Raw genomic sequence first — 23,187 nt, 5'->3', positions numbered from 1 at the left:
CCCTGGGCCAGCGCGTTTCCCGCGTCACCGCCCTGCAGCTCTCCGGGCCGAAGTTTTTCTTCTGCCGCGCCTGGCACGGGCAGGGAAGCGGGGCGGGACCGTCCCGCCGCCGGCCCCGCGCCGCCGGCACGGGGAGCCCACGCGTGGGCCGGCGCGTCCCAGCGCGGAGGCCGCCGCGGGGTCGGGGCGGCCCGGCCGGGGCGGGGCGGGGGTCTCACGCCCGCTGTCCCCTTCCTCTCCGCTCCACAGGCAGCGCGATGCTGAAGCCCGGCGACCCCGGCGGATCCGCGTTCCTAAAGGTGGATCCCGCCTATCTGCAGCACTGGCAGCAGCTTTTCCCGCAGAGCAGCCAGCTCAAGAGCAGCGGGGCCCTCGCCCAGCTCCAGCCGCCCGAGAGAGCCGAGCCTCCGACTGATAGCCTCCGCCAGCGCCCGGCCTCCCTCTCCTCCGCCTCCTCCTCCTCTTCCTCGTCCACTCCGTCGTCCTCCTCCACCTCCTCCTGCGTAGCAGCGGCGGCCGCTTCCCTGGCCGGCCTGACCTCCCTGCCCGTGACCCAGCTCCCGGTCTTCGGGCCGCTGCAGAGCTCCGAGCCCCCGGCCGGGGGAGCGCCCGCTGCCCTGCAGGGCAAGGACTTGTGCGGGGCCGGCGGCGGCGGCGGCGGCGGCGGCAAATGCGGGGAGCGCGGCGCCGCTCGGTTCCGGTGCACGGCCGAGGAGCTGGACTACTACCTGTACGGGCAGCAGCGCATGGAGATCATCCCCTTGAATCAGCACACCAGTGACCCCAACAACCGTACGTATCGTGCCCCTTCTCGCAGCCCCCGACCCGCCCGTCCTCCGGCCTCCCCCCGCACCGGGCCAGCCGAGGGACGCGCCAAGCCGGGGGGCCGCCGTGGGCGCCCGCACCGCTCTCTCCATGAGGAGCATCCTCCGCCCTGCCCGTCCCTGCCTTGAGCCGCTTTCGCGTTGTTCCCAGCGCTTTCGGGAGGCGGGTGGTAACCCCTCGGTAATGGCTTTTCTTGTCTGAGACCCGGGTCCTTCCCTGGAAGGCAAGCTTCACCGGGAAGGCTGCTGTGGGGCTAGATTTCTCTCGCAGCGGGGCAGGGGAGGGGGCTGCTTAGGATAATGGATTCGGAAAGGGTTTAGGGCAACTTGCTGTGAAACTGGTCCTTTCCCGCCTTGCTTGTCTCACCCCGTTCCTGCCTGGAAAGCCCAGGCTTCGCTGAATACCCAGAAATCAATTACTCCTCTAAGCTCGGCAAGGGAAAAGTTGCAGTTTTCATCGGATGGACTAGGGCAAAGTTTTCCTCCGTCTTATCTCGGAGTATCGTTTTCCTTTCAGACCTCGTTAACACCTCACTGATTTTAGTTTTCACCCCTACAGAAGAGCATGATGTGGTCATTTAATAAGAAAAGCTGGTTTTCTAGATGAAAAAGGTCGCCTGCCTGAGTGTCAGAATTCACTTAGGACTTGGTGGTTAGAAAACGTTTAATACTGCTGTTGCCAATTATAGAGGTTTGGGTTTTGGGGGGGAGGGGGGCGTCCCTACTGTTAAACCGTCTGTATCAACTAGAGGTTTGTGATTTTAGAAATGGGTTCTGCCTGTCTTTTGTTCCTGTATCTGTTGATGCTATGCAACCGAGGAAATCCAAGGGGTGAAAATAACTAGATGAACTATATTAATTCATCAGACTTATTACCAACATTCAGAGCACACGGATCTGTCCCTGTTAAAACACTGGAACATGGCTTCAGTGTGTGCACTTTCTTCCATTCCTTCAAATACCCTCTCTTATCCTAAGGTTTCTTAAAATTCTTTATTTTTCTTGTCCTCCCCCTCAAAATGTCTATTTAAAGAAGGCTGTTGAACAGATAAATGATACCCCAAACCAGCGATCCGTAAGCACATTCCCATGCAAAATGCGGATTCGTTTAATTTAATTTCAGATGTGGGGCTTGTTTTGAAAGTTTCCATGAAACTGTTGTATATTCATTAAACTACGTGGATGCTAGCATAGCCTTAATCATTGTGTGTACGTCTTAAGGAGTGAGAGGAAAGTTGACGCTGAGTTTAGTGGGGATTTTTGCCCCCTTCTAAACACTGCAAATCTTTCTATGTTGGGTACCGACTTTGTTTTGAGCGACTTCCTCATGCTTAGTTTTAGCCTTTAGTGAAATGTGCTAGTGTATTTTCTATTCTCGGGTGCAGAAAACGTGATCTCATAAATTACATGCACTTAATGGAATCTGAAATGCACTTTTAATCGCCAACCGAACCGTTCAGACAATACATGTTTTACTTCTTGGAGCAGCTCAGTAAATCTGCAAGATAAAGGTTTTAAAAAGAGAAAGGAAGATAAAATAGCGATTTGGGGGGAGCATTTTTAAGGAGCGAGTGGAATAATAGCACTCCGCAGAGTTGCAGGCACAGCCTGCATAGTTTCTTCCCAACCGTGACATTAAAGGTGGATTCGAGAAAACAAACGGGTCGATTGCAGAAGGGACGCTTGTGAATCGCGTCCGGCTGGGACGGGGCAGCGCTCGCTGTCTGAAGGACGGAGCAGGGTGCTGCCAGCACGGTGTCCCCCTTTTTTTTTCTGCAGCGAGGTCTAAAAAGTCCTATCATTGAACTTGTTTACTAGGCGACTTTCGCTCCAGCCGTTATTAGTTGTCTCTGAGCAAAACTTTTTAACCCGAGTGTTTCAGCCTTCTGGGTCCAGGTGCGTTTGTTTTGGGCAACTCGTTCTTAAACAGAAAGGGGAAAAAAAGCGAACTGTAAGTGAGGAAGGAGTCCGGGAATTGCAGTCCCTGCCCTGCCACGCATTCCCCTCGCTCGCACAATCAGAGGCTCAGCAAGGCAAGCTGCAGGGCACCGGCCTGCCTACCCCTGCGCGGCTCCCCGAGTGCCTCGGGGGTCACGCAAGGAGTCCGTGGGCAGGCGGGATTTCCAGCCGCTTGGACTCCGTCCCTCACACCGGAGGTGCCCGTTTGAGGGAAAGGAGGTCGGGGTTGCGGGTGCGGTGAGGGAGTGAGCGAGCGATCGGCTTTGGTTGAGTTATACTTGCTTGCTGCACTTCCAGCTCCGGACAGCCCCACCGAAACTCCCAGGCTGACAAACGGGCGCCTTGCGGGCAGGGGGCTCTCCCCAGCCTGGCACGGACACTCACCCGCAGGGACCGATCCCCCCCCCGCCCCCTCCCCGAGCGGGGGGCGCAGGGCCGCCGCCTCGGCCTTGCCCGACTGCAGCCCGCCGATTTGGGATTGGCCGCAGGCCCCTGGCTGATGCCCGCTTTGGGGATTTTAATTTTACACGCATCACCTTCGCGAACCAAGCGAGCGCACCGTTTCCCCTGCTTTCCCAAATGCGCGTACCGCCACCACCCCCCGAGCATCGCCTCCTTCTCCGGGGCAAGCCACGTCCCCCCCGGGCCCCCACCCCGCCCGCTGCGCCGGCAGGACCCACCCGCCGGGCTCGGGAGAAGCGCCCGCAAACTTCGCCGCTGCCATCGGGCGCTCTCCGGCTGGCCGCCCCGCGGCTCCCGCGGCCGGAGGCGGGGGGGGCGGCGGTGCTGCCCCCCGCGCCGGTAAATCCCGAGGGGCGGCGGCTGCGTCCGCCACTCCGCCAGGCCCGGCCCGGCCCGGCGCCGGGCGGCCGCCGTGGGAAGGTGGAGGGGCGGCGGTTTCCCCGCAGACCCCCGCCTTGACCGTCAAGTACCAACGAGTACGGCACGCTCCTGGGCGAGGGAGGGGGGCGAGGGCCGCCAAGGAGCTGCGAGTTCAGTGACTGTGACTGTTTTAAACTGAAAGGGGTTTAGTTAGGGGGTAAAAAAACCAACAAACAACCCCCCAAAAAACCAACCACCGAGAAACAACCCCCTAATTAGGGCCCTGCAGTCTCTACTCCCGGGGAAGTAAAGGGGATTATGTTAAAACCCTGATAATGTGGCAGGCGGCTGGGGACCGTTTTCTTCCCGGCTCTGAATCTTGAAGGATGAGGGTATTTCTGGGCGCTGGGGGAGGGGCGCTGGCGCGCCGAGGAGGAGATCTCCGGGGGTGAGTTTGGGGGGTGCGGGGCCGGCTTGCTCCCGTGTAGGCTCTCCCCTCGTTGCTGGGGAGAGGCTTTCGCGACGGGAAGCCTGCGACTCCTCTACCTTCACCAGAAAGCGCCAACCTGCCACTGCAACGAATGTGCAGTGTAAAACTAAAGTGTCACGCGAGCAAGCCGTTTGCATGCCTCTTCCCGTTCAATTTACGGGAAGACAGTGTATATATAACACGCTGTGAAGTGGATCGGTGTGGGGAATATTTGGATTTTTTTTCTCTGGGCTGCTGGTAACCTGTATGATTTAGCTATTTTACATCATTAGTTACCCAGCACCCTTAAACATAGCAGATAGCCATACATTAGATTGAGGTTAGAGAAGGTGGTGACTGTTTATTTAGGGTGATAAAATGGTCCATCAGCAGTAATCTCCATCGATATGTGCCACCAGGAGATGAAGGATGAGGGGACAAGCCACAATTAATTGCCCTATAGTTTTGTAGGAGAGAGTGGAGCCGGTGCGGACTGAACTTCGATCTCCTCTCCCAGAGCCTATTCATCATCTCTACATTGTATATGGGGGTCTCTCAGGGGCAGGGGGTGGCAAGGTTTATCTACACACAATATTCTCCTACCCTTCTCATACCTGACACGGAAATTTAATTCATTCATACCTTCAATCGAAAGCAGGGAAAATCAAACCCACCTCCCCCAACCCGGACCCCACGCCCCCGACTCGCAAAAAATAACCCGAAAGCCTCTCCGCCAGCGGGACGGTCCCCCCGCCGCCTCCCCTGTCCGTCCCCCCCTCCCCGGGCGCCCCGGCGAGCCCTCGCACACCGTCTTCCCCGGAGGAGCCGGTGTGGGGTCTGCCTGACCCCCCGACCGGGGGGCTCGGACCCCGCGGCAGCCCCTGCCCCCGGTGCGGGAACACCGCCGGGCGGCGCGGCCGGAGGGCGCAGGGGGGGCGGTGGCTCGGTCCCGGTCGGGGGAGAGCGGGGAGCCGAGGCGAGGCAAGGGGAGGGGGTAAAAGCCCGGGGAGGGGGGCGTCGGGCCCCGGGAAGGGTCGAGCAGGGCCCGGCGGAGGCGGCCGGGTCCCGGTGCCAGCCGTGGCTCGTCGGGCTCCGGCGGCCGGTCCGCACCCCCGCCCCGCGATCCGGCCCCTGGGGCAGCAGGCTGGGCTCTTGCCCCCCCCCCCCCCTCCGCAGCGAGTCTTTAGAACAAATAAACAAACAAGCAAAAGGAGCCCGGGGGGGAAAGTGCATCTGTGTTTCGTCCCCTCCGAAAGCCTGCCTCAATCAGGCAGTCTGCGAGAAACTGCGATTAACGTCGCAAGCAGAGGTCGATGCCAGCTCGTCGACGAGGAAACTGAGGCACGAGGAACCCGTGATCCCTAGGAAAGCTCCAGCCCGTTTCCAGCAGGAAATGAAAGGGCACGGTCTTACCCAGCCCACCCTCCCTCTTAGCTGGGTACCCGGGCCCAGCCAGGGACGCAGGGCCGGCTGCAGTGATTTATACTTGCAAGTGAGTAATACCGTGTGAAATGATGGCCACTTACACCGGATACCTGCATGCTTGCAGTGAATTATGAAGCAGAGGGTCAGAGGCCACCCTTCTTTAATACCAGCAAACTGCAGGTATCCAGTATAACTGCACCTTTGAAGCATATTATTGCCGAGACAAAAATGTATTTCTTTCATTTATTGTTACAGCTGGTTTGCTGGTTAGAACACTATGTTGGACTCTACCTTTCACGGACAAAAGCTTTCTCCTCTTAGATTTCCTTTAAAATATGCAGTAGTAGTGTTGTTTAGGTTGGAGGGTGTTTAGAATTATATTTTGGGGGCAATGATGTGTCCTTTCCCTTTTGCTTAGGTTTAGTCCTTTTAAGTGTACTCACATGAAGTTAATAGTGCTGGCATTACACTGTGTTCATTTTTATGGAGGCAAATAAACGATAACATATTGCACTCCTCCCCAAAGAGCCATACCAAACAGCTCCGCTAGGAATTCATTTAATATTTTTTCTTGCTTCTTCTTGCCTTAATCCTCCCATCTATAGAGCATGAACGTATAAAGTGAGAAAATGATCTCCTTCCAAAGAGTCTGGCTGCATCTGGGCCTGCAATGAAGCGTTCCTGGTGATCGTACCTTCTACATCTCCCAATTTTATCAGGAGATACTCTGCTCTGGCTGCAGTCCTCCTTGCTTTTTCCATTTTCAGCAAATCCCTCAATTTTCTCACATTTCTTCCTTCTTGTCTTGATTTGGGGCTTGACTGATGCTATTACAACCAGTGTAAGTATTAATTTCAGTGGTCCTTGGGGGAGGCCTGTACTCACACAACTGCTCTCTGAGGTCAGAATAGGAGGAAGGGCACAGTACATCTCTCCTTGTTGCCCGGTCTGGCAGTCCTCTGGAAAGCTCACACTTGTCCCACCATGCCCCTTTTATATCAACTTCCCACACCTGTGTGGGTCTTAATGATTGCCATTTGATTTGGAGATTCTAGTGTTGTCAGTGCACCAGAGCAGTCTCCCTCTCACCACCCTCCCGCCCCCCCCCCTGCTTCTTTTCCATGCATTATTAAGCAACTTGGTGCGCTGTATCACACCTTTGCAGTATCCATGAAGATGATGCTGTTGATCCTTTCTGTGAGGCAGGATAGTGTGCAAAGTTCTCCCTTTTTTCCCCTATCTGATATTAAGGACTTCCTTCCCTTGTCCTCTGAGGGAGAGGAATCCACTACTTGCGGTCACTGTCTTTAGATGGGTAGTCCAACATTACTGAAAGTGTGCTTGCGTAAAAGCCTTCCATCTATCATTACACAAAAGTTAGTCACAGAAAAGATGCACAGTAACTTTTTACTCAAGGCATGGAAAAATATGTCTAGTAGGGCTTCCACTCCTTATAACATTTATGAGGATTTTTCTTTTAATTTTATTTGTATGATTGCATAAAAAGCTAACGATAGATGTATAAAGCATGCAACTGAGACAATTTTCAGTACTGCTTAGTATTAAAGACAGACTCCTTCCCTCTCATCAACAAGCCATAAGCCAAAACAGTTTCAGAAGATGTCCCATTTTCCAAATTTTCGGCTTTGGCAGGACAAAGGGAAAGGAACACAGCAGGAGATCAGATACTGCCTCTGCCAAGCATTAAGACATTACCAGTGGTTTTGGATAGTGGAAAATAAATATCACCATGTGTAACTTTCTGTAAGGGTAAATGACAGTGACACACGGTTCGTTTACACTCCTCGTCAACTTCTTAATTTCTTTTCCTTGAAAAGGTAGAAATAAAATGTTTTATCCACATTCATGCACACATATTGTCAGGACGATGTGAAGAAAACCTTGCTCTAGGCAGGTACTAAAAGTTGTGTGCATGAAAAGTTAGGGATATCTATCTGGTGGCAAGATGCAGGAAATTGACACTGAAATTGCCTGAGTGGAGTCCCGAAGATGCCTTAGTGTGTTTAATGTAAGTTGCTACAGAGACACTATGTCTCCAAGAAAGCCATTAATAATCAGGTAGTTGGGAGGAGAGTTACGCATCTGGAAGATGGTCAACCAATGCAAATAGGTCAGACTCAAGGCCCTGCCCTGCGTGCTGATTGGCATCATGGTTAGACATCCTCTCTGTAAGTCCTCAGTTTTCCTGTCAGATGTTTTCTTTCTAACTTGAATGGTAAGATGCCGAATTTGTTTAAAGTGTGCTCACATGCCAACCTGTTTGGGGTTGGGTTTTTTTTTTCTTTTTTCCTATTTGAGATCCTTTCCTGTATGTTCTCCAGTGCCAAACTTCAATGCAGCCCCTGAGATCTGTAGATAAGCCAAAACCACAGGGTTTCTTGATGACTGGTTTAGAAGAGGAAAGAAAAGATGTTGTGGTGATACCTCGCTTTCCAAACTAGCTGTGGATATAACACCACCACCCCCCACCCCCGGCATGTACTTGCTGCCTTTTATTTATCGTGCCTGGGAATGGCCATAGGAATATCTGCTGCATAATAGTCTTCTCTTAGGACTAGCCAGAAACCTTTTCCCTGGGGCCCTGCAAATCTCATCCTCCAGCCACCTCTAATTGACGTGGCTGAGCGAGCAAATCCCCTCTGCAGTTGCGGCTTCACCCAACAAAGGAGTCGTTTTGCGACAGGCATTACATTGTTAAGGAAAGGCTTTAACCCTCCAGCCAAAAGGCTTTTTTTTTTTTTTTTTTTTTTATTGCCAATACGAGCAGGGTCCCCACTAGAGGGCTTTGTCCTGCAGCTGCTGCGGTGCCGGCAAAGGCTCTTCTTCCCTCCTGCCTTCCTGCCCCTGCGCTGCTGCTGCTCCTGCTGCTGTTGCTGCTGCTCCTGCTGCTGTTGCTGCTGGTCCTGCTGCTGCTGCTGCTTCTGCTGCTGCTGCGTGACACCGTGGGGGTGGCGTGGGGCGAGCTTCACACGCAGGGGCCGCCTTCTGCAGGGGCACCCATCAGAGTAATGCCTGGCTCTGGGCTGGCTTGCTGCTTTCTGCTGAGATCTGTCACCAATGCGACGGGTAGGGAACTTGCACAAACGAGCGCCCAGCAGGGACACGTGCATTTCCTGCGAGGCTGGACGGGGTAACAATTTCGAGGGAAATTAGCTTCCGCATGTAATTTTCAAATATTGTCATAGTGCCAAATGCATCATTTTTGCATGGTACAATTTAAAAGAGGATGACAGGAAATAGTGCTTAGAAAGTGTGTGTAAAGTTTGAGAATGCAAATAGAGGTGATATTTTGAAAATGCTGCTTTTATTATCCTTTAGCAGCTTTTACTGAATAGAGAGGAAGGTTTTCCTCTGAAGGCTCTGTAGGAAAGAGGCCTACATAACACAGTATATCCACCTTGGAAAGAAGAACCGCTGAGCCAGCCCCCCTGAGAATTAAAACTGTGGTTACAGGCACTCTAGCAATTCTAAATCTGTGACTTAGACCAAGAAGCTCCAGCTTCTATAGTGAATACTGTGCTTTATTTTCATAAGAGTGGGTGTAGGTTGTATAAAATTATTAGGGTAAAGATCTAGGACTTGCTACATGAGTACTATGGCGTTATTGTTTTTCCTTTGTATTTCTGGAATAAATTTATATGAAAACCTCTACGGTGCTACAAAGGTGAAATGTGCAGAAGACAGTAACCTATTTCGATAGATTTATTGTTATGTTAACTCAGCATACCTTGAGAGAAATGGATTTCCTGAGGATGAAACGTTTTCCTGGAAGTTGTATATTCATGGCATGTGCAATTGTGTGCAGTGGAAACATTTAACCAAAATTTTCTTTGCTCATAAAAGGAAAAACACTGTAGGATCTTTCCAAAATAGAGAAACATCATCCCTTAATAACAGCAGTTAGGGAAATTAACATTTTTACAAACTCATCTTTTTCATGGGAGCTGCTCACAAAACTGGACATGCTGGTTTGGTTCTTAGCCTCAGCTACATGTAACAGGCAAACCCCATGCATTCCCATTCAATAAAAATTTTTAAACATGTGCTAGGAATCAGTAATATTTGCTACACAAATTCAATTTAGATTAGTCTATATAAAAGTAAATGTCCATGCATGCTCTGATTTGTCATTCATGAGGTTCTGTTCTATTTATTTTATTTTCTAAACAGACAGGCATGCACACACACGTTAATGTAAAATGTAGAGCGAATGTTCATTTAAAATAAGGATGAAATTAAATCCTGTTACAATTAAACCCTTGGGCTGAGCTGTGGAAAGGCCAATGAGGGGGACTTGTAAGGTGTTATGACTGTGTTTTAAAAAGTCTCACCGAAACACACTGGGAAGGTTTAAATGGGCTATTTGTATTTGTCAAAAAATGAATCTTAAGAAACTGTGTTAAAATAAATGAGTCTTGGCAAGTCTGTGAACATACCAGGCTTGCAAAATGTCTGCAGGTATTGCTCAGCCTTTGGGATTTCTTATTAAGGGCTCTGGCGAGATTAGGAAAACTATCCTAAGGAACATGCAAAAGGGCACGGTGTGTGTGAGTGCTGAGCTGCCGTGAAATGGCGGGAAAATTAGAGGGGTCTGCATGGTCTTGTCCGTAGTGGTGGCCACACGCCATGTCACAGTGTGGTGGCCACCAGCACCATATTGATGGTGTTTCTCCCTCTTTGCCCCACAGGATGTGACATGTGCGCTGATAACCGCAACGGCGAGTGCCCCATGCATGGGCCCCTCCACTCCCTGCGCCGTCTGGTGGGCACCAGCAGTGCTGCTGCAGCAGCCCCTCCACCTGAGATCCCAGAGTGGCTCCGGGACCTGCCCCGGGAAGTGTGCCTGTGCACCAGCACAGTGCCTGGCCTGGCCTACGGCATTTGTGCGGCACAGCGGATCCAACAGGGCACCTGGATTGGGCCCTTCCAGGGAGTCCTGCTCTTGCCAGAGAAGGTTCAAGCCGGAGCCATCAGGAACACTCAGCATCTCTGGGAAGTAAGTTGTCATCTTTCGTTCCTTGTCAGATTTTGTTGTTTTGAAGTAGACATTGAGTTTAATTACATGTAGTACTAGCACTAATCACTAGCCATGAAAAAAACCCAACACAATTTAAGTAAGCCGACCCAGCAGATTTGAAAATGTAGACAGTGCAAGCAAAAGCCTTGCTGCACTAGAGGTATCCAGAAAACCAGTGGACACCTCAGAGCTCCAGCTGATTTGCATGGGAAGAGCAGATTGTTGCAGGTGCTGTACTGCAGAATAGAGAGATGTGGCCAGCGAATGATGAAGGTTACAACACCCAGTGCTCTTTACCTTTTGACCTGAGTAACAAGAACTGATGGAGCTCTCAGGTCACAGTACCAGCTGTGTCCTCTTAGTGTGAGTAGCACATGTGGGTTGAGGTGGCGTATTGTACCACCACTGTGGCCTACAGACAGTCCAAGAAAGCTGCTGAAACAAATGGTGTTTCAGGAGCTTTAGCTCCTGAAAATGGTGTTAGCAGGAGCTTATTCTACAGCCCTGCTATTTGCACAGTGAAGGTATTAGTGCTTGTTCACAGTTTAGTTCAACTCTGGTCCTGCACTGACTGTGCATTCCCCTAATGATGCTTTCAGTGCTTTTGTGTGAAAGTCACATTCAGCTCTCTGAAGATGTTATTTTTTTGTATTTGTCACCATCTTAGAGAGGATAATGGCGATAATTGATATGAAAACATTCAGGCTGTGGTAGTTGGGTTTATTTTGTGATGAACACTGATTGTGGTTTGGCAGAACAGATCATAAACCCGCTATTGTATTCCTTTGCTGTACAGGGGCATCCATGGCTGTTACTGTTCCTGACCATGTACATTTTCTCCAGTGAAGCACTGGAGTTTGTGCTTAGGTATAGTTTGTACGCAGATGCTAACAACAGCATCTTGTGGTAAGTTAATTCAGAAAGAAAAGACAGTATATGCTCATTTTACACACAGATCTAATAATTAATAGGGAACACGTATAATCCCTGTGTGTGTCAGTACTTCTTATTTACAGAAACAGCCTACTGTCTACCTAGTCGTCTACCATTCATTTCTTCTTTGCTTTGTGCTGGAAGGTGTCGTTTCTTAGTTCTGCTTAGTCCTCTGTAGCTGCAGCTTCTGCTCCCCTCAAGACTAAGTGCTACGGAGAGTCAGTAGAAACATGCCTTTAGATCTGCAGGTGATATTTACTCATCTAGACCAAATCCGAATCTTCAGAATATAAGGGGACATGCTTGCTGATTAGAAACCCGATAAGGAGTCCATGAAGATGCAAAGAGTGTTTTTGCTGTCTTCACTGGGTATACAGTAAAAGTGAATGGATTTTTAAAAGATATTTGCTGTTGTGGAGCCAGAAGGTTGTGTATAGCACTTGTTCACAGAAAACCTGTGAATATTTAGGTTGTCAGCTCTTTGGGACTGATGATTACCTCTTTTAATCATTATGGTCTATTTTTGCATACTATCTAATACATATGACTTCTTTCTATGAGTAGGAGCTCCCATGCATTTCCTATACACAAACAAATACTAAATAACACATCAGGGTCTTTGTCCCAAAATATTTACCCAGAAGAGTCACTGTGGCAAGAGGGAGATTTTCACATTAGAGTGAAATACCAGTCTCAGAACACACCTAAATGTACTCAGTAAAATTGGATGACTTGCAGTCATTGGGAGTTTTGTTGCTGCCTTTAGTGGGGATGGAATTTCTCTTGTATAGCAGAAATGAATAAATTGGACTTAAATCTGTTCCTACCAAAGCCCAGTGATTATAATGAGAGCATTTTGGGATATGTTATTAATATTTTTTTTTTAATGGAACACTCTATAATGATGTTGGAGGCTTTATTTTCATTGTTAAGAGGGGTTTTGTGGTTTATACTATGCTAATTAACAGAATATAAAATAATAAAATAAGCTTGCCAGATCATCAAGCTACATAAACCATTGAAATTTAGCTAAAATAAATGGAGTTAAGAGAATTTTACATTATCCTTAAATATTTACAGTATCATTTTTTTTATTACAAATCAGTTTTATGCAAGTTAAGTTGCAAATATTGATAATATATTTTTAAAATAGGCAAGAATTTTTTAGTCTAATTTCAGATGAACTTAAAAATTGTTTTAAAGCAATAAAGGAAGGGAGGTTGCTGGGGGGAAAGCCAAAAGCAAGGAAGAAAAAGATGTTAAGTAAAAGTAAGAAGTAGTACTGATGCATGTGCCAGATTCAGGCCATTGATGAGTTTTTCTGTGGGTTTGCTCCTCTGCTCTTAACACACAACACAGATTTCCTGTTGGCTGGCAAAATGAGCGTGTGTATTTTAAATTAATTTTCTTAAAAATAATAATTAAATTTAGGGTTTTGGGGGGAAGTATTGTGGGCAGCTTATGGTCTCAGGTTATTTCTGTTAATGGCAAAAATTGTTAGCAAAGAATCACATACCCTAAGCTGTAGCTAAAAGTTTTGGCTGTTTCTCATTTGTTTTGTCTTTCAATTTGGTATGTTTTATCTGTCAGAGAACTGATGTTTAATAAAGAAAAGGTATAGCAAAAGAAAGTAATCAGAAAGTGTGTGGGATTTTACAAAGCTGATCTGTGAAAATAAATAAAAGCAATTGAAAGTATGTATCTGAATAGTCTGTATTCTTTTAGTCTATATGGTATAGGAATGTGGATTAAATCACTGTAAGCATTAAATGAGTGTTTCATCATTGTCCTTTTTTAAAGTTGTGGATTTAGTCAACTCTCTTCCACCAATCTTTTCAAGATAGCTGCAAATACAGATTAGTTATTCATCATTAGGATTTGATGGACCTTATAGAGAGAACTTATCTTTCTTAGTACCGTAAATAGGATTCTATTTTTTTTTTCTTTCAGCACTGCAAAGTAAAGTTGATAAATTTTTGTTTTCATTTACAGTTCTTTGTTTTCAGTGTACGCCAGATAAATAGAAGGACTATTGCAAAGACTTTTAAGCATAGTTACTGATTTGGCAGCTTTTTTTATTCTCTTTGTTGTGGGAAACATCAGAAGCACTGCATTTGATGTATAGTTCAACACTATGGAAATATGCTCCAGTCTGTCTGCACAAGTGTTCCCACCATGCACTCAATGTTTGCTTTGTATGTAATCCATGCAGCATAACGTAGAGCGATTCAGAGTAAATTACATACCATTCCATTACCTCACAACAGGCCTTGACACCTATGGGTGTTCATGGGAAATTATAGAGTTCTCTTGCAATCAGCCAAGATAATTTTTTATAACTTACAGAAAGATCAGCCCTTCAGAAAGCCAAAAATACTAGTCATTTTTAGTTGTAGTTCTTTTTTTTTCCCCTTTGGCCCACTTCTATCCAATCTAGAGTTTGCTTGTATTTTATAAAAATACAATAAACTCTGATTTGTTTAAAACAAAAACAGGACTGGGTGTATTAAGTAAACACTCTCTTTGGTAATACAGGCATTTATTCCAGCTCTGCTTGATAATAATTCTGATCTTTTTTTCTTTCTTTTTTTTTTTTTCATTTTGAAGAAATGAGAACAATCCTTTTGTTATTGCAAAGAAAACAAGAGACTTTCTCAGCAATTAGGTCTTACTGATGAAAATGAGATAATTTTCCCCTAATGTGTTTTCTAATAAAGAAGTAAAAAGGCACCCTTGATTCCAACATGTATGAAAACATTATCTCAATTATTAATGTGTCCTTACTCCCTGGAGATAAATTAATCTAGTTGCACATGTTTTCCCCTTTCTGTTTAACATCAAAATTTAATAAGAGTAGACTTAAGGAATGTATACAATATACACTTAAATTCTATTAGAATAAAATAAAGAAGTTTAAACGGCTTATACATTTTAGTAGTAGAAGTTTTTCAAGCTCCAAACTTCTGGAAACAGCTAAATCATGAATGGTCTTTTTCCCTGCAAATGCAGTTTAGAAGAAAAAACTTTTACTGACAGACATAACAAAGGATAGAATCTTACTTAGATTCTTCTTAGAAAAGTTTCCTTTTCTTCATTTGCCTGAGAGTTTGCTGTCTTTCTTGATTTTTTTTTTTTTGTCAGAGGTCAAATATTTTTTTTTCTTGGAATAGCCCAAGAATGTAAAATATAGTATTTCACTTTATTTTAACTTGACTTAAGTTTTGCTTTTCTGGAAGAAATGCTTTTTCATATGTTAGTTTTTTTTATAGGGATGAGCAAAATATACGTACAGCAGGGGGTTCATTAGTAATTACAAAATGCTAAACCCGTGTTACTGATTGACCTCTTAAAAGGACAGGATTAACTGGCACTACTAGAAAGTGTGCATGTCATTTTAATAAAATACAATTTTGGTACTTTTTGGACTTTTTGTACCTCATCCGAAGTCAAAGAAAACATTGCATTTGACTTCATCTGGACCAAGAACAGGCATTTTGCTGGGATGCATGCTGGCTAGAGTCCATGCAGCGGTACTGCACATTTCTGTACAAATTAATATGCAGAGAGTATTCTTACCTTTCCAAGGCAGCACTCATTCCACTTATGGTGATAGATTTCTATTCAGATTCTCAAGGCTGTAGTTTTGGACTAAATTCGCTGTTACAGCAAAGCACTGGGGGATAGAATTACGTGCATGCCGTAGTTCTATTAAAGTGAAAATTATGTTTCTCAGCAATCCATCATCTAGTATTCTAGACTGCTTGTCAGCCCTGTTTCAAATATGTCATGTTCATGAAATTAAAATAATTTTGTCTTGGAAAAAAACCTTAGTTATATTACTATTATATCTTACATTATGCACAGTAACAGCTGGTGCTGTCCTGTTGCTTTGTTTTGCCTTTTCTGAGGATTTTGTGTGGTGTACCACCCTTGTGCTTATTTTCTATTAAAAAAACACAATAATTTTACTTTTACATGGATTTTAAGTTCACATACTGCCTACTGGAAATATCCCTAATGTTGTGTTCAGTAGCTTACTAAGCTGAAAGTTCAGTAAGAGCACATTCAGTGCCACAGCTCCTTTAATTTATGTAGCTTAGAAGAAAATTGCTCTAAGCTGTTATAAAGCAGCTTGCTAACACTAGTATTTCTGGATCACTTAGTATCACATTTTTCCAGATAACTTTTTAAAGTTAAAGATTTCTTACTTAAGGTCAATAGAAACTTAGTTTGATCCCAAATATAAAATCTACTTTGTGTTTGTTAATTCTTATTCTTAGAAAAGCTAAACTAAACCTTGATGTTTCTTTTAGAAACCCTGTGATTTTTATAAGACTTTTCACACCTTATCTTCATGTATCTCTGTGTCTTTGGTATGTTTATTCCATGTACACAAAGTATCTTTTGTATGCCTGAGCAGATAAATAAGCCTAAGCACATGTGCAACAAAATAAATCTAATTTGGTACAGGGACTGATTCTCTTCCTATTTAACGAAGTGAAGTTTGGAATAAACTTTGGTGAGGAGTTGGATACAGCCCCAGAATCTCAACAGTGTTACTGAAAACAATAATTCCATGGACTGCACGCGTCCATGCACGCGTCCGGACACACACTATTCTCAGAAAAAAAATATTTTCTAAATTGCCAGATCACACAGGGACCGTCTGTTTTTCCATGGCACATAATCTCACCTTGGAGATTTTATTATGTAATACACAAAAATACTGAAATGGAACACAAATAAATATAAAAGCTCATTTCTGTCCTTATTTGACCACTACCTTTCCATATTGCTCCAAAGTGATCCAATCACCAATATTATGGAAACACTTGGCTTTTTTTTTTTTTTTTATTAGTTAGTAAAAAAGTATTTCCTTTGTTGGATGAAATCTAGTTTGTAATGCCTGAAATAAGTCATAATTTATGGTACCATTAACAGTGAATTATTTCTATTGACTTTTGATTCAAAGTGGGGGAATAAAGGCAGTATTTTAATGAGATATATGGATATCCAAAATGTGTTGCATACCTGATGCCAATAATATATTGGTTATAGATTTGATAAGCCAAAACTGCAGCATACGCTTTCCAGGGTGGTGGTGAAGTTCAATATTTTGCAGAACTGTCTCAATCACTGCTTTACGTGTTTTGGTCCCCTGGGTTTCATGTCATCAAACATGCATGGCCTTTAAAATGCAGACTTCTAAGCAACCTAAGAGCTGCGAAATTCAGCCCAGGGTATACTTTCCTTCCACGCATTTGGCACCTTTTCCAGATAAGTTACAGAATTCCATTATCCAAATTGTTACACATGTGTGACAGAGGTTGACCTTTAGTCATGTCAATCCTTTTTGTGTAGGCCTCGGGCTCCAGCCTAATGGCTCAAAGCCTGATTTACTCACTGTAATAAGGGCAGGAGGTCGAGCAATTGTCAGCTTGCCTGCCCGTACTCGTCTCAGAGCCTGGTTGAAGGCTGTTAACACAAAGCTTTTCAAAGTGAATTTACAACCACCACCACTGACAGAGGCCAATCAGTACACCATAAATGTCAGGTTAGTGAGATTGAGCAGTAAGTAAAGTACTGGCAGCCCACTATTGGCTGAAATCAATTGCTTAAGGTTTAACTGAGAATAGCAATTCATGTATAACTACGCCTGCAGAACCGGCTTAAGTATGGAGAGCGAGTTGGAGAGTGGATTAGGTGGAATTACCCACCAGCAACAGCCGTGGCACCAAGCCCTGCATTTGTTCTCCTTCCCTATGGGTGGTGCCTGCACTGATGTGATTCATGGTCAAAACGTTGTCGGACCTGCCTCTTTGTTACAGAAATAAGATTATTCTTTTTCATGTACGGAAAAAAAGAAGAAGGTAAAATAGTGTGCTATCTTACCTGGACAAAGAAGGCTAGGAATTTTCTTAATGTATTAGTTCAGTAGTACTCAACTATTTTTAGCCCTCGGTTCCAGAGAAGGCTTTTTCATAAGAAAACTGTGGCTTTTTGCTGTTGGCTTGTAACTGGAAACTATCACAGAATTCACTAACGAGTGATTATGTACCTGATGGTCTGAATATCCATGAGATGTAGTTACCCACAAGACTGAATGTTTTTATCATTTTGTGTAGTGACAGTTTGGACAACAATTCATTTGGCTTTGAAAGCATCAGCATTAAAATGTAGGAATCCATTAAAATGCTGTATGCCAGGATTTATAAATTAGGCAATTTCCTTGATTATTGCAATCATTTACAAAATTGATTGTCCCAGTGTGGTATAGGCAGATTTCAGCAATGAACATTGACAACAGGCACATCCTCTAATATCTATACTCATTGTTCCCTAAAAGAAAAGCCACTCTACTACGAGGTTATTCTCCATCTCAAGGTCAATTATGCATTGAAAAAGTCTGCTAATGTAGAAGATCACACATCTTTAAAGAGAACCACATCAGCTATTTATAGACTGTAATGATAGCCGGAACACTTATTTTTTCTTCTGTTTGTAATTTGTTTGCTGATGGCCAAGGCATTCACTTGAGTCTGTAGTGCATATTCTCTTGGTGATCCGTTATTGAAAGGTAAATAATTTTGGCAAATTGCAGCTGTAAATATTTATTTGATTGAAGATTTAAAAGTCAATAATGTGTTTTATTTGTTGCATCTTAAAGTTCTAATTTACCAATAGATATAGTGTATAGTAACTTGATTTGAGTCAATTATTTCTGCAAGACATAGTAAAGACATTATGTCACAAAGCAAATACGCTCTAGAAGTTTTCCTATATTAAAACAAATACAATAAAGCTGCAAAATACTAGCCACCAACCACAAAACCACAGTGCTTTCTACTCGCATGAAAATAAGCAATATGCATGGGAAAACCCCATAAATGCTAAACCTTAAAATGCAGGTGATTACAGGAGATTCTTTTTGCAAACTGCAGATGAGGTCCAGTCATAGCTAGCAACAAGCTAATTTGTGTCAGGCTTCATGCAGATCATGAGCTTCCAGGACTAATATCCTGCAGTTGTTAATCAGTCCTTGCTCAGACAGGATAGCCATTGATGTCACTAGGAACTTTGATTTAATGAGGTCTTCAGGCATGACTGAATAACACAGTATCATTTTAATCACAATTCTTAAATCATTTTTTTCCAAGATAGGCCAACTATTCTTTCAGAACCGCAGAGCCACCTGCATATTGTCTGCCACAGTAACACACCGTCAACATAAAGGTACCCTTCTATAAATGCATTCATTTGACCTAAAGATAATATTTTACTGTGAAGAACGGGAGGATTACATTGCCAGTGACAATGTAGTAGTGGATTGTATTTAGTTAGATAAATATTATCATCAAAGAAAAACATTTTTTTGGTATCTTGTAAAGAATCTGTAACTCATAAATTTATTGTTTGTACTACATTCCATATTTGTTGCATGGCTTTAGCAAGATGTATGTAAACAATCCATATTTTAACAGTAATTCAGCCTGGTACTTTCTGTGTAGAGACCTACTGATGTATAAGCAAGCAAATGTAGTGACCCCAGGGCATTTCTAAAGAGGTTTTGATTTAATCTGCGGAACTACAAAGTAGAGAAAAGTGGTTTTATCATGAGTATGAGAATCTCCTATTGAAATAGAGGCCATGTGAAGGCTCTGTTCTTCATGTTGTTCACTTGTAATAGAGCCCTGAATTTGGAATAGACTAGTGGTCAGTATCTGTTACAGTCCTAAACTGGGAAAAAAAAATAAATCCTACATTAAGTGAAGTGTCATGTATAAAGCAAATTAAGTAAGCAAATCTAGGGGTCACAATTTACCTAGGCTAATATTCCAGTTGTGTAAAGGTCAGTATTTTTAAAAAAATGGCTTATATGTACTTTTTGCTTTAGCTTATACGTACTTTTTCTTGCTGTTGTGCCAGCATTCACTATGGAAAGCAGGGTATTAATTTTTACCAATCTGTCAAAAGAACTTTTATAGCAGTATGGGTTGGTGACTGATACTAATTTTTGGACCACTATTTTACAAAAAGAGCTTAACATTGAAGTAAAAATAATTTTTAAAAAGTGTTCTATTTTCTGTTGGCTTGTAACTGGAAACTATCACAGAATTCACTAATTCTGAATTCTAGATAATATATTCTATTATCTCTATTTCTGTTTCTAAGTTGGCTTGAACTCTGTCCCCATTTCCATTGCTCCAGTAAAAGAATGAGATGAAAGAGATGCACAGTTACTTAGAGAAAAATGAGGACTCGGCTATGTTCTTTTTCTTTGTAAGATCAGTAAGATCAGTTGCTAATAAAGCACATCTTAATTTCCAATTGGAGATGTGAAGTTTTGCTACAGATATTTCCCTGAGTTTGTGTTGATTCATTTTATAGTGACCAGCAGGATTTCAGTGACAGCTGCAGTAGCAAAATGACATTTGTCCACCTCTAAAAAAATGAATTGTCTTTCAGAGCAAGCATTCTGAGAAAGATTTGACATTTGATGGGAAAAAAAACCCTCAAATTTTTAAAAATTTTATTCTCATCCATGACACGGGGCCATTCTCCATTTCAGAGCAGGAAAACTGGTGTACAGGTTGGTTAGGTGCCTCTAGATGGCATGCATTTGGAAAGTTCAGGAAGAAACACTAATATTTCATCAAAATAAATATGTGTCTTTTTAACTCATCCAAAAATATCATCAGAATACTTAAGTTAAACTGATAGGTTCCTGAAAAATAGTTTAATTTTTAACAAGATGGTTTTTTTCATGCAGAAAAGCGGAGGTTGCAGATTAGTTTTTGGCCAGCTGTAACAGAACTGCATAAAGAGTTACGTAGACTTACAAATTTCACTTAAAGCTCCTGTGACCCTTTGGGCAGTTGGCAAAGTGTACCAAGCTAAGATCTCAGCTGCATTTTCAGCAGTGTTCTCTTTTCCATGGTCACAAACCTGCAAATTGCTAAGTACCGTACTCTGGCTCTGGCATTTTGCTGGTTAGAGGTGCTTCCTGAGAAATTTGAGGTCTTTTTTCTGTTTTGGGACCAAAAATTTTCACCCAGCTGAACCTCTTCTGTTATTCATGGACCAACACAGTAGAGTTTAATTTGCTGTAAATCTATCAGCAGATTTGAAAGTCAGGTAAGGAGTTTAGGAAGCTCAGTTTCTGGTGCAATTTTATCACAAAGATAACCGAAGTGAAGATGAACTTTGGCATTTCCTTAGACCACACACTAATCATGAACACTTTTAGGAAAAAAATTCAAATCTTTGCATCAATGTTGTCTCATCTGAATTTCATTGTCTTTTCTTTTCTGATCAAACCAGAATCACATCCAAGTTACTTGGAATAAGAGCTAGTTTTTCAGGAATATTAACTTGCTTGCTTGTTTGTCCCAAATGGTACCTATTGTGTCCCCAGTCTAGTGATTTGGTGAATTTCCAACATGAGTTTGTAGTAACCATTCTCCAGCAGAAAACGCATGGCCTGAGCTCAGGGGTGTATGTAGACCACCATATCGTGGTGCATACATTAGAGTAGGCTATATATCTGAGCCTGGGTGGGCTCAGGCAGTAACTCTGGCTGAGTAGCTATTTGACCTTGGGGTCTGCCATTCCCAACAAAAGATGGCTGAGGGTCAGGCTAAGGTCTGCAGCCTCCCTTTCCTCCAAAGACTACATTTGTCTGTCTCTTTTCTTAACCTTTGTGAGTTTTTGTTTATTTAATAAAAATGTTAATTTTTATGCCCCAAAAGTGACATGTCCCAGTGGCAATGGTGTTGCAGAAGTTTTACTTCATTGTTTGAAATAGATTTTTCCTTTACTTTTGAAAGGCTGATTTGTGTACAATTTAATTGTTTGCTGCCAAGGCAAATCAGATGGCTTCTTTTTTAAAGATATAGCAACTGTCATGTTGGATCATTTTAAGGACTTTGTAGGGTCTTAATCTGCTTAATCCTTCATTCTGAGTTTATATTTCTTCCACATTATTACTTATCTCTTCTGAAATCTCACAGGTCCACATACTATACTTTACACTATTTATTCCCACTCTGTGACCTGCATGTCATAGTGGCTGTATTTATGATCAGGACTAGCTAGCAATGCCTCTCAGGACACTATCAATCACAATTTGAAATAATGACAACCACTGAAGAAGTTTGCACAAGGCCTTCTCCCCTTTCTGAAGCTGAGCAGCACACTGTTCCTGTACTGCACCCAGCCACTGGTTGGTGGGTAGTTCAGGAAAAATTCCTCTTTCTGTGTCACATTTGACTTTCAGATCATCTGTTTTAAGCAATGGAAGACATCAAGAATTTAAACTTGCCACTGCATCCACAGATAAAACAGCCAGCTACTATGATAGTTAAGCCAAGGCAATTCCATGTCTTGGCAATAATTTATGATTAGAGCCAACCTAGTGAAGGTATGGACCACCATGGTGTTTATTTTACTATTTTTTTACCTTTCCTTTCCTTTGTTCTAGTTTTTTTTTTTTTTACTTTTAAATTATTTTCACTTTTTATTAAATTCTTATTTTATTATTTATTACAGTAAAAATCTTACATTAAAATGCTTTTTATGATTTCTGGAAAGATGTGTATTTGTCTCAGTGCTTTCTACAAAGAGGGCAAACATTCCTTCTGTGTGGAAGGTGTTTTAATTTATTTGGAGAATTAGCAGTAAGTTTGCTGTTGAGAACATCCTAGTTCTAGCTGTCATCCTACATTAACTGTGGAAAAAAAGTTTTCTCTTTTACAGGCAAAGCTGGACTGGATGTACATTAATATTTTGATAGTTCATTCCATTGCTTTATTTAAATAATGCTACAGTCAGTCTTTGCAACTTGGTATTAAATTACCTGGTAAATCTCTAAAAGAAGTAATGTTGAGAAATTTCTAGGCAAGAAAGACTTTGTAGTGCACCATCCAAGGATCAGATTGCCAAAGACTGAAAGTCTGACTAAATTTCTCCCTTCTTCATACGCTTTGAATGTGTCACCATAAAAATCGAAGAGCTAGATATCTTATCTTCCACTTTCCCTCAGCAAATTCATGTATCTATGGAGGCTGAAAAAGTGGACTTTTAGATCATAGGGAAAATTGGTGCGACAGAGAAATGCAGGCTACTAAAAGAGTGTGTTTGAAGAAGATGGAGAATAGGACAGCAAGGCAACATAGTGCCAGTGAGCTTGGAGAAAGAGCCAGGGCTCTCTCAGACCATGGCTTTTGTAGAAGATTACTGCCATTCTTTCTCTTTGTTCTCAAAGATTACGGGTAATTTTACCACTCTCTTACAAACCAGGCTAGACTTGTCTCATGAGCATTACAGTGCTGATCTATCTATTATTCAGTTTTTGAGCTGGTGCTATCTGATGATGAGTTGCGGATATCCCACAGAAAGTCACAGGCAAAACATTAAGCAATGCTAGGATTCAGAATTAATCATTTTATCCCTCATGTTCTCACGGTATTCTGCTCTGGATTTTTCCCACACTCTTCTTGATTAATTGAAATATTTTAGCTAGTTTAAGGTTTCAAAAACTTGCAAGTACTACAAAAGGTAGCTTTGTGAATATTCTTGAGTATGCAAAGCTTTTCTTAGAGATCTTTCAGCATGTCCTTAGTGCTGCACTAGCAAATAAGATATCGTGCCAAGGGTGGACCATGGGCAGGCACAACCGGGCACATGCTTGCTATGTCTGTGGTCTAAACTGACCAGAC

At 43.4% G+C, this 23,187-nt stretch overlaps 1 protein-coding gene across 1 annotated transcript in view; it reads left to right on the top strand.

Annotated features, from left to right (window-relative positions):
• Positions 1 to 257: 257 nt before the first annotated feature.
• The window catches only part of PRDM6 (PR/SET domain 6), a 73,769-nt gene continuing 50,839 nt past the window's right edge, over positions 258 to 23,187 (top strand). Inside the window, exons 1-2 of the mRNA XM_075020769.1 lie at positions 258 to 792; positions 10,209 to 10,516. Of these exons, the coding sequence (XP_074876870.1) occupies positions 258 to 792; positions 10,209 to 10,516 (843 nt within the window). The remainder of the gene's footprint in view (positions 793 to 10,208; positions 10,517 to 23,187) is intronic.

Source organism: Buteo buteo, chromosome Z (genome assembly GCF_964188355.1).
Source record: "Buteo buteo chromosome Z, bButBut1.hap1.1, whole genome shotgun sequence".
Taxonomy (NCBI): domain Eukaryota; kingdom Metazoa; phylum Chordata; class Aves; order Accipitriformes; family Accipitridae; genus Buteo; species Buteo buteo.
The sequence above is the reverse complement of the archived record's forward strand: the minus strand, read 5'-3'. Positions and strand labels throughout refer to the sequence as shown.